Source organism: Staurois parvus, unplaced genomic scaffold, assembly GCF_062004578.1.
Source record: "Staurois parvus isolate SC_StPar_1 unplaced genomic scaffold, SC_StPar_1.0 ptg000114l, whole genome shotgun sequence".
Taxonomy (NCBI): Eukaryota; Metazoa; Chordata; class Amphibia; order Anura; family Ranidae; genus Staurois; species Staurois parvus.
Genome location: NW_028317910.1, coordinates 818,186 through 830,463, shown reverse-complemented (window position 1 = coordinate 830,463; position 12,278 = coordinate 818,186). Strand labels below are relative to the sequence as shown.

At 40.5% G+C, this 12,278-nt stretch overlaps 1 protein-coding gene across 2 annotated transcripts in view; it reads left to right on the top strand.

The window, feature by feature from the left end:
- INTS13 (integrator complex subunit 13) overlaps positions 1-12,278 on the top strand; it is a 45,418-nt gene that overhangs the window by 8,743 nt on the left and 24,397 nt on the right. Inside the window, exons 5-8 of one of the 2 annotated variants that reach the window (XM_089671688.1) lie at positions 1,625-1,705; positions 3,605-3,695; positions 7,753-7,881; positions 8,002-8,025. In XM_089671688.1, coding sequence (XP_089527814.1) covers positions 1,625-1,705; positions 3,605-3,695; positions 7,753-7,881; positions 8,002-8,025 — 325 coding nt within the window. The remainder of the gene's footprint in view (positions 1-1,624; positions 1,706-3,604; positions 3,696-7,752; positions 7,882-8,001; positions 8,026-12,278) is intronic. The other variant, XM_089671690.1, reaches the window with a different exon arrangement.

The window sequence follows — 12,278 nt, the reverse complement described above, 5'->3', positions numbered from 1 at the left end:
AATACTTCCTATCTGAGTCACAGGAATGCACTTATTTCTGCAGTCCTGACCCAGATTCAGTCATCAGTGGGCTGATGTCACAGAGCCAGTCCAGGCTTTGCAGGGATCCTGACAATAAAGTCAGGATTCACCCCGATGCCTGACCGGCAGCTGGCTCAGCCCCTCAGCATGCCACTGAGAGCCAGGGCCAGCAGCTCCCACCCTCGCCCCCTCCACAGTCCATCACCGGGTTATCTCTGCTCTCTGCTCATATATAATATATAATTATATGTGCATTAAATGTATTTTGGCCTGTTATTTACCTGTAAAAACCTCCCTTTTGTAGACAATCTAAAGCCCTGAGACTGCTGCTGGGCCCTGCCATCTTGAATGTGATGTCAGCAGCCTCAGCGGACTCAAGTGTCACTCAAATTAAACCCTCTATAGTAGTCTTCATTGGTTCTTCCCCAGAACCTACAAAAAAGGTTATTTGGGGGGAGGGGGCAGTGGAGCTGGGCCAGCACAGACAGTAATTGGAGTATCCCCGAAGAGGAGAGGGTTTTAATATACTGTACAAGGAGGATGAGGGCTGTGCTCAAGAGTTAACTCTTCTTGAGCGGTAACATTTTTTACCAAGTTCAAAGGAACATTACAAGTGAAAAAAAATATTCACTTCAGTTAATTTATAAAGCAAAATCACTGCAAGTAATCATGTAACATACTTCATTTACTGTGCTTTTACCTGTAATTTTGTAAGTTGATAACAAGGTCTTTATAGTGGCCCTGTCACTATGGTAAAAGGTTTAAAGACTAAATCCTCCTTTTGGAGCGTGTTATACCCTGGTGCAAATTGGACCACCCACCTCCAAATTTGCTTTCCCCCCGCAGCAGCAAGCGGGCGGAGGTTCTTCTCCACTGAGTCAGCTGTCACTTTGGAAATATGCGCAGCTGTGTAGGTCTCTGACAACACAGCTACATCAATCATTCACAGAGATCTGCCAATAAAGTTCCATCCCAGCCACAGCACCACCTGCCTGGAGTTTGCATGTTCTCCCTGTCCCTGTCTGGGTTTCCTCCGGGTACTCCGGTTTCCTCCCACACTCCAAAGACATGCAGGTAGGTTAATTGGATCTTGTCTAAATTGTCCCTAGTATGTGTATGTATGAATGTGAGTTAGGGACCTTAGATTGTACACCCCTTGAGGGTTAGGGGCTGATGTGAATGTACAATATATATATATATATATATATATATATATATATATGTGTGTGTGTGTGTAAAGCGCTGCGTAAATTGACAGCGCTTTGTAAGTACCTGAAATAAATAAATTCACACTTGTGCAACTCCAAAGTCGTGCGACTTCCATTGCGACTTTGATGCAGCTTTTGATTTGTGCGACTCGGATGCGACTTTGGCTTTGACTCTTGCACAACTGTCTCATTGATAACATTAAATTATGACTTTTGAGGGTTTCCATTGCAGTGTGTCAAGGTACACTTTAATCTGATATCACTGTGCTTTACTGTACATGAATCATTTGCATTATCCTGTCAATTTTGTCCTCTGGTTGTCATTGCTGTCAGTTTTTCAAGCCATATTGTCACTTGCCCATCTTCACCTTTTTCTTTTTCTTTTGTTTTCTCAGTGATAGCCACGTTCAGATGTTGGAGGACTGTGTCAGTGAGACCATACATGAACACAACAAGCTGGCTGCTGGCTCTGATCAGTATGTACACAAAATTTGGCTAAGCCAGTTTTAGATTTAAAACAAATTACTTTTGAACCCCAAGAAATGTTTTGTCTGTCGGTGATCTCTTCTAGGTACAAACCCCTAGAGTGCATTTGTACGGCCTGCAGGTTATTGTTCCCGTCCACTTAAGAAGACCTTATTTATTGAGCTGATGTTAATCATAACTACTAAACATTTTGCCACATGTAAAAATGCAAAAAAAACAGAACACCAGAAAATACAAATAATGTTCGTCTGAAATTGGACTTCTTCAGGAAGACGTATGAAGACATCCAATTACAGACGACACTAGTTGAAGCAGTGTTCCCCAGCTGATACATTACATCCCATCCCTGGAGTACAAGCCAGCTTCTGGTGTCAGGGTGGTGGCGGCCATCTTAACCACCTGGTGCTGGTCCTTAGGCACATATAGATGTAAGTGCGGTGTTATTGTTAGGTTTTATATGATTTAATAAAGTTGGTTGCATTGCGCAATGAACCTTTTCCCTGATACTGTTTTGAGTGGCAGTGTATTGCATGGGAAGGAATCTCATTCCTGATACATATGAATGGTCAAGTTGGTTAGAAGACATAGTGGGGTTTATTTACTAAACCTGGTTGACTCAGAATCTTGGGCACCTGTGCATGGTAGCCAATCAGCTTCTAACCTCAGCATGTTCAGTTAAGCTTCAGCAATAAAACCTGGAAGCTGATTGGTTTTTATGCAGAAGTGGACAAGATTCTGAGTCAACCAGGTTTAGTAAATAAACCCCAGTGGGTCCAACCAAAAAAGGAGCAGTAAGGCCTATCTAGTAATAGAAGGTCCATCTATTGTGGTGAGTGCAAATCCATGTGGGGTCATCTGGAAGTGGTCACCAGTTTTTTTTTCTGTTACTAATGGCACCAGCACCTGTTCACCTTTCTCTTGGTTTTCAAGCAACTATCATTTGAATGGCCTAATGATACATCGGACATTATTTGGATTTTCTGGTGGTGTTCATTTATTTATTTATTTTTTCATTTTCACATATGACAAACTGTTTAGTAATTTTGATTCACATTTTCGGCAGTGCTGTCTATATACACTTTTTATAGGACTCACTAATGTGGAAGTTAGACACATTTTGAAGATTGCAGCAGCCATAATCGCACTCATCTGTGTTTCCTTATTTTTGGGTTCTTTTGGTTTTGTCTGTGGCGCAGTTTTCTTTGTTTACTGAGCTGATGTTGTGTCATCTCTTCATGATTTCCCCTTATGGTATAGGAGTATCTTCCTCTCTTTGGGACCCTCCCATTTTTGGTTGTGTGGAACCCTTTTTATAAGATACTATAGGGAAAAAAAGTTTCCCCACTGATTTGAGGAGGTCACCCCACCTCTAGATTGAGTCGCAGAAATCCAATAGAAGAGCGAATCAAGGACTATAGCTCTATGGGATGGGATCATCTTGTGGCCATTTTCTGCAGTCTCCCCGTGGATACACTGCAGAAGCTTAGTGTCATACATGCTGGCATACGGTATCATATATATCCATTTCATATGGCTTCTTGGAAGCAGATCTTGTATATTTGTGAAACGCAACAACCTACCATTTACTGGTGAGCACTGTAACAATTCACTGAACAGTTGTATATTATAGCAGTGGATGGGAAAGGGTAGTTTACCTTGATATATGTGACACAAAAGTGTATATATTTTTTTTTTTACATCTGATCTTTTATACATGCACAATACAAAATGAGTGTTTTTATGATTTTAATTTGGTAGGGACGGTATATTTATTTTGATATCCAAAAACTCCTGTATACATGTACTTGTTTATGAGTAATTAGTCTGGGATGTGGTTTCTGGACATGGGGACCATTCCCACCATTATTAACTATCTTTGTCTGTTGTAGTCTCATGCAGATTCAGAAGTGTGAGCTGGTATTAATTCACACATACCCAGTTGGTGATGAGAGTCTTGTGTCTGATCGGCCTAAGAAAGAGGTAGGTGAAATTGATGGCTTTTGATCTTTTTTCGAGAAACTGTGATAATACTGCTCAGTTACATCAGTTCATTTTCAGTGAGCGCATATTTTGGATAAATATCACAAGGCATTGCAATTATGGTCAGGATATATTCAAACATTTGCATATTCATAACAAGCAATTACATGAGTTACCAACCTCTGTAGCTGCAGGTGCTGTGGAGTAATTCCTTCTCAAAGTTTTTACAGCAAAAACACTTTCATTTTCTCTCAGTAGCTCATTTGCTTCTCCCTTCCAGCTGTGATTCAGCAGCTTGTCTTCCCCGCTCCCCACTCCCAGCAGTAAATTAGCAGCCATATTCCTCTTCTCAGCAGTGACTCTGCAGGTCAGCTCCCCCTGCTATGTCCTCCCCACAATAATTCAGTAGCTCAGCTTCCCATGCTGTACTCTCCCAGCTGTGACTCAGCTCCCCCCTGAAGCCCAGTCCCCACTTCTCTCAATAGTGAACTCAACAGCTCAGCTTTCTCCCTCCAAGCAGTGACTCAGCAGCTCAGTTCCCCCTTCCAAGATGTAATTTAGCAGCTCGGCTTCCACATCCCAGCAGTGACTGAGAGGCTGAGCTCCCCCTGCTCTACCCTCCCAGCAGTGATTTAGCAGCTCAGCTCCTTTTGCTGTGTTCTCCCAGCATTTACTCCATAGCTCATCTCCATATGCTCCACTTTCCCAGATGTGACTCAACTCCCCCTTCTCAGAAGGAACTTAGCAGTTAGCTAAAATTACATAAATAGTGCAGCGCTCAAAAACTAACCTATATATACAAATAACTGTGCTCACATGCAATAGTGACACACATATGGTGAAATAACCTAAATATCAAGTGCCACTTAATGATGATCTAAGGTGTTCATAAAGATATGAAAAACGCTTATATACAACGTGGTAAAGAATGCATAAAAACGCATAAATATCAAACGCATAAATACATATAAAAAATAATTATAAATAATTTATAAAGTGCTCCAAATGTGGTAATGTGACCACATTCAATCAAATATATCTTCCAAAAAATCAAGCAAAAAAATAGTCCATAAAAAATAGTGGCAAACACATGCAAAGTGAAAAAGGTGCAAAAATATGCTAAAAAATTGTGCAAAGAGAAAGTGTCCTTGTTCCACAGCAGTGCAAATCTTCCCCTCCTACGGCTAAATTGCCTCCTCACCTCCTTACATCGACCCCTAAGGGCCACACAGCATTCAGGATCTCTCTGGATCCTTATCTCCTGGAGATCAGCACTTCTCCTGCCGTCCTGGATCACTCTGAAGGTATTCCCATTACCCCCACTCAGAAGCTTCTATAGGATAATTACTCACCATCCAGTGAGCAAGAAAGAAAGAGATCCTCTAAGTGCAGTATTTATCAGAGCCAAACGACACTTTAATAACAATGGTTTTACACAAGCATATAGCCACTCACATGTTTTTCCATTCCTCTCGACATGTGGGTGTACTGCATGTAATTAGAAGGACTTCCTGGGTATACCAAGATGGCGGTTGGCACCGGAAGTGCGTCACCGCGTACCGGAAGTTCGGCGTACTGGCGTGCCTACGCGTTACGTCACTCTTACTCGTGACTTCCTCTGGGCTTTTTTTTTTTGAAAAGCCCAGAGGAAGTCACGAGTAAGAGTGACGTAACGCGTAGGCACGCCAGTACGCCGAACTTCCGGTACGCGGTGACGCACTTCCGGTGCCAACCGCCATCTTGGTATACCCAGGAAGTCCTTCTAATTACATGCAGTACACCCACATGTCGAGAGGAATGGAAAAACATGTGAGTGGCTATATGCTTGTGTAAAACCATTGTTATTAAAGTGTCGTTTGGCTCTGATAAATACTGCACTTAGAGGATCTCTTTCTTTCTTGCTCACTGGATGGTGAGTAATTATCCTATAGAAGCTTCTGAGTGGGGGTAATGGGAATACCTTCAGAGTGATCCAGGACGGCAGGAGAAGTGCTGATCTCCAGGAGATAAGGATCCAGAGAGATCCTGAATGCTGTGTGGCCCTTAGGGGTCGATGTAAGGAGGTGAGGAGGCAATTTAGCCGTAGGAGGGGAAGATTTGCACTGCTGTGGAACAAGGACACTTTCTCTTTGCACAATTTTTTAGCATATTTTTGCACCTTTTTCACTTTGCATGTGTTTGCCACTATTTTTTATGGACTATTTTTTTGCTTGATTTTTTGGAAGATATATTTGATTGAATGTGGTCACATTACCACATTTGGAGCACTTTATAAATTATTTATAATTATTTTTTATATGTATTTATGCGTTTGATATTTATGCGTTTTTATGCATTCTTTACCACGTTGTATATAAGCGTTTTTCATATCTTTATGAACACCTTAGATCATCATTAAGTGGCACTTGATATTTAGGTTATTTCACCATATGTGTGTCACTATTGCATGTGAGCACAGTTATTTGTATATATAGGTTAGTTTTTGAGCGCTGCACTATTTATGTAATTTTGGTATTTTCACTGTTTGGGTAACAGATTAAGTGTTGGCAGCTTACAGTAGGGTTATTCACCTTTTGCGCAGGAGGATCTCTGTTTATATTCCAATTGTTTAGCAGTTAGCTAATATCACTGGGACTGAAAATAAAGAAAATGCAAAATTTAGAGATGTAGCTGTAACAGGAATATAAGCAAAATCTCCTAGTGTGGACACCTGTTCTGGTGACAACTGTCTAAAGGAATTTTCCTTACATTGGAGAGATTTCCTGTTTTGTCTGTGGGACAGGAAGTGAAGGGAAATATCCCTAACCGGACACGAGTAACAAAAATAAACAAAAACAGGATTTGAAATATTTCCTAAACTATACTTTAAAGCTGAACTCTAGCCCTAAGTCTTGCACAATTGTACAGTCTCCTCTCCTGTACTGAAAATGCTTATTTTGATTTCACTGTACACTGTGAGCTTCTCACAGCGTGCATCTGAAACTGCAGCAGGTTTAATAGAGTCCGCCTCATTTCCTGGATGGAGGACATCCAGCATCATCTAGATCTTTTCTTCCCATCTTGTCTGTTCTTGTTTTTTGGATTTTAGTTCTTTTTATCATGGAGGCTCAGCATCACTCATAGGAATGACCTAGGGCAGTCTGTATGCACATGCAGCTCTCCTAGGAACACCTACTCCTCCAGATTGACCCACCCATAAAGGCATTTTGGTATTTACATAACTTCTCCCAATAGCCAGCCTACTGCCTGCATCAGAGCTAAGAGCTCCTGGGACGAGTACTGAGGTAGGGTGCTGTGATGCTTTCAGGAAGTTATGTACAGCACCCTGTCAGAGATAACATCACTGAATCTAAAATAAAGTATGTAATGAAAATTGAAGGGTTTTATCTAAAACATTTTATGTTGATGAGAGGGAATGGAGGAATCTGGTTTTTTGGAGTTGGGCTGATGTTTAATCCTCTTTTTTCTTTTTTTTTTCTTTTTTTTTTTCCTAACAATTCTCCCTTGCAATGGGGCTGTACCTGCACTGCAAGAGTTACATTCTTGTTTAGTCCAGGAGACAGTAAAAGCACTGTTATTAAGCACCAGATCCTCTGCTCCCCCAGCAGACAGTGCCCACACACGCTCCAGGGGTATGGACTGTCATTCATTTTCCTCTCAACCAATGCAGAGCTATGAACCCTGTATCAGTCTTCATGACATCAGTGGACCTTAGAACTCTGGCGTTTTGGGTAGAAACGGTTGTGGGAACTGATCTAGCAGCATATAGGAACCTGCAGGAATGGAGGATCCGGTAAGTAAATCTGCTTCTCCGAATCCCCTGAACAGAAACAAGCCGTTAACCTATGCATGTGGGAGCAGACCCACTGCAAGGGAAAAGTTTGTTGGAGTTCAGATTTAAGGTTTAGGGGTCATTTGGGGGGGGGGGGGACTTTTTTTTTTTTTTTAGCACCAAAAGCTCAGCAAGTAAAACAAATCTCTTGATAAATGTTCCAGAAATGCCTGTGTACACATGCTTAAATCCAGATTTCTGTGCTTCTTCTCATTTTGTCACCAGCTGTCATCCGTATTGACCAGCGAAGTTCACAGCGTTCGGGCTGGTAGGCACCTTGCTACAAAATTGAATAATTTAGTCCAGCTGCACTTCGACCTGGCTTCCACCACCATAACTAACATCCCCATGAAGGTAGGTCCTCTTAGTCATGTCCTGCCCACTACCACTTTTTTTGTAAAAAAATTTTTTTTTGTTTTTTTTTACTTTCATTTTGTTTCCCTCTCCATATCATATCTTTCTGTTTTTCACTAGCCCACACTCAGTGTCTCTGATCAGGTTAGTACGTTTTGGAAAACACTCCCCCCTCCAAACGCAAGCGTTCCCAAGAACAGTGTCGCAGGCAACTTTTTGCTTACTTACAAACAAGTGACACCCTCCCCCTTTCCCCACCTCCTGTGTTATTAGCGCCACCCTGTGGTCGTGTAGCCATGTCTGCCCTCATGTGATTCCTGTGCTTTCACATCTGTGTTGGTTGGTTCCTTTCATGTCCACAAGCCATTTTGGGCTTCATGCATGGAAAGCGCCTAAAGAAGAACTGTATTTGTTGCCTGTATCAACCGAGTAAACTCTCAATTTGATGAATACAATGCTGTAGGAAAGGACAAATAATATATCATTTGTTGAAGGGGGCAATAAAAAAATTTTCCTGCACATTTTTGCGGTCAGGCCCTTTTCTTACCAGAATTTTAAAGACCTTTGACCTTTCAGTTGAAATGGCTAAATACATTCCAGGTGCATCAAAACAAAATGTGTTCAAAGTCTTTACATTTGTTGTCTTTAGAAAGCAGCCACAACTGGAGTAGAAAGGCTTTGTCCCCTGCCTGCATGCTGCAGAGAAGGACACTTTCTAAATGGAAGCAGTGATCTCTCTGCAGAGGTTTCAAAACATCCCCTGCTAGTTCAGAGCTCTTCAGTCAGCAGGTAGAATGAATTTTTTTGGTTTCATAGCTTTATGTCTGACTCAGTAGGACTAATATCAGACCTCTGCACAAGTACAACTGCTTCCACACAAAACCATGAGACCAAGAGTACTCCTTTGCATCTGCTGTCAAGGGAAGGCTTTTCTACTCCTACTGTGGCTGCATTCAAAAGAAATAAACAGATATAGAACACCTTTTTGTTTTGATGCACCAGGAATGTTTAACATTCCCCCTGCTTAGCCCGCATTCTAGCTCTGCCATTGGCAAAGTTCATACTCCCTGCTGTTTGGAGAGTGCCAGCTCTGACGCAGCAGGATACATGTCTTGCTTCTGCAGAGAGACAACTGTTTCCAGAAAGCAAGGGTCCTTGTCTGCAATATCCTGGCAAAACCAGGATTTTCTACTTTACACACCTTTTGTTTAATGCACCTGGAATGTAATTGGCTCATTTTAACTGAAAACTCAATGTTGCTTCAGAGGACACTTTAGAAGTCTGATGTGTACTATTAACAGCAGGCCCCATTTAATAACAGGACCAGTGCATCATAATTTGTATTAAGGCATTACTTCAGAAATGGTAAATGGTGCCATACTGTATGCTTTACAGAAACAACCTGGAACCTGTGGCAGTGACAAAAGTTATGATCTGATATATGTAGGATGAAGCTCTTGGCCTAAGCTGCAGTCCACCTGAACTGGCTCAGCATATGCAGAAAGAGAGAGATATTTTGCTTAATGCAAGCAAAGAAAGTCTACCAGTCATTTGTGCTACAGTGCTTATGTGCTAGCAAGATACATGCAGACAGGAGAAGCGAGCAGAGTGACAGAAAGATGAGCTCATCAATTTGCTGATTATCCAGTCACAGGCTGGGAGACTGGAGGGAGGGATACGACTTATCAGTGTAGCCTAACTGCAGCAGAAAAAAATGTGGTCTCCTGCCCTGTCAGACAGGGTTGTGCTGTATAGCATACTTAGCAGAACTGGATAGAGATACAGTGGGTATAGAAAAAAAATCACCCCCTTTAAAATAATCACATTTTGTGGTGTTATATCTTTCACTTGGATGTTCTAAGTTGCACCGAGTAAATAACCCAGGATAAAACAAAAACTGTGCCTGTCTTCATTTCGGGCTGCAAAGCAACAAAATGTGATTATTTTAAAGGAGTGTGAATTTTTTTCTTTACCCACTGTAAATACAAATCCTTTTGGCAGGTTTAACCGCTGCATTCTGCCTGTCATTCAGCTTATGAAAGAAGACCTTTTTGTTTTCTTTTAGATATTTTGCTATTTGCTCTTCCAACCCAGCCACATACAATCCAACATTTTCCAGCATCACCCATCAGATTCTGATGTAAACATCAATAAGTCAGAGTTTGGCTCTGGGTGATTCTATCAGTACTTGAAATCCACCCAGCTCACCTACTTTATAGGCTGTTAAGTTTCCCCCAACCAGGTTGTTGTAGAAATTATTTATGCAAAAAAACAGGGCTCAATAGACAGTCCTTTTAAAAGTTTATATGTAAGTAATAATAGTCTCCGTATGCTCTCATCAGACACTTGATGCAGTAAAGCCTTTTATATTAACAAATTATCTTCTCCTTTCTATCTCCATCTCATACACTGTGCATACTCCCTTGTGACATAGAAATAAAAAAAATAAATATGTTTCAAAATTGATATAAATTTATAACAAATTATTGTGTTCACTTTCTGATGAATTTAAACAAAAAATTATTGTACTAACTTTGAAAGTGTAAAACAAGTAACATCACTTCTTGCCGCATTTCGTCACCATTTCGTCACCAATCGATTGGTGATGAAATGCGTCAGAGGTGACGTCAGCCGCAAACCAGAAATGTCGCGGTAGCCATTTTGGAGAAGGTTTTCTGTGTTAATTTTCTATGCCGGGAGCTTGTGGAGAGGCAGAGAACACAGAAGGAAATTGGAACCGTGAAGTGACAGAGAACACTGTGAAGTTATTTGAAATGTGTGTTTACAGCCAGAGTTTGGTAAGGTGCATGGTCTTGAAGGGTGAGGTGTTTGGAATATAAATGTGTGGATGATTTATGATTTAATGGCATACTCTACTAAATTAGTTTTTTCCTTTTTGGGAGTAAATTTTGCTTGAAGAGGATATCTAGATGGAGGTTTTGAAAGAGACACATATATATTGTTGAAAGAAACCTCTCTATTGAGGGTAAGAGTAAATATTAAAGTATAAGTAAAGGCACAACTTTTTTTTTTTTTTTTTACGTTTTGGATAGCGGAGGGGGATTAGAACCCCTGGCAGTTTTTATTGCGTTATCCCATTAAGGAGATTTGCCCTCTCTATTTGTCCTGTTTACCAATATTATTGAAAGTGAAAGTAAAAGAAAATCTCACATTTTGGGTTGTTCCCAGAAAAGTTATAGAGGGGAAATATTCTAATGGGGACACTAATTCTGATGACCTGGTGGTCCCCAAGGAATTCCCTTAATTTACAGGTATTTCCTTTTTACTTCCTGTTTGGCTATGGGACAGGAAGTGAAGGGCAATGGGACATAGATGGGTAAAAAAAATCTGACATGGATTATAAACCTCTCTTGTTATATCCAAAATGGAAAAAAAAATTTGCCTATAGTTCTACTTTAAGGAAGGTGGACGGTTATCGATATCACATGGTGTAAAGATTTTGCCACTTGCAAAGTGAGCACAATAATTTTATTAGAAAGTTATATAAGTTTTAGAACATATTACACTATATGGAATATTTTTTTTTATGTCACTTGGGAGTATGCACAGTGTATGAGACCGAGATAAAGAGAAGGAGAAGATAATGTGTTAATATACAAGGCTTTATTGCATAAAGTGTCTGGTGAGAGTATAAGGGGACTATTATTACTTACATATAGACTTTGAAAGGATTAGGGACGGTCTATTGAGTTCTGTTTTTTTTGCATAAATAGTTTATCTGCCCAGGCAGGCAGTGTTATTTCCAGCTGCTGGATATTCTATATCTTTTTGCACTGTTGGCTACTTTATTCTAGGTTGTTGTAGAAAGCATGTTTATTGAGGTCAATAGCTACATCTAAATGTGTCAACTGAAATAAAGGAGTCATCCCAGAGTGACTCGGCCCCTATCAAAATACCCAGTCCCATATTTAAGAGATGGTGCTCTAGCTTAACCCATAGTGCTTAGAATTTTATGCATATACAGTGGATATAAAAAGTCTACACACCCCTGTTGTCCGGTTTCTGTGATGTAAAAAAATGAGACAAAGATAAATAATTTCAGAACATTTTCCACCTTTTAATGTGACCTATAAACTGTACAACACAATTGAAAAACAAACTGAAATCTTTTATGGGGGGAAGTAAACATAAAAAACAATGTGGTTGCATATGTGTGCACACCCTTTTTTTAACTGGGGATGTAGCTGTATTCAGAATTAAGCAATCACATTCAAAATCATGTTAAATAGTCAAGACACACCTGCCATCATTTAAAGTGCCTCTGATTAGCCCCAAATAAAGTTCAGCTGTTCTAGTAGGTCTTTCCTGACATTTTCTTAGTTGCATCCTACAGCAAAAGCCATGGTCTGCAGAGAGCTTCCAAAGCTCCAGAGGGA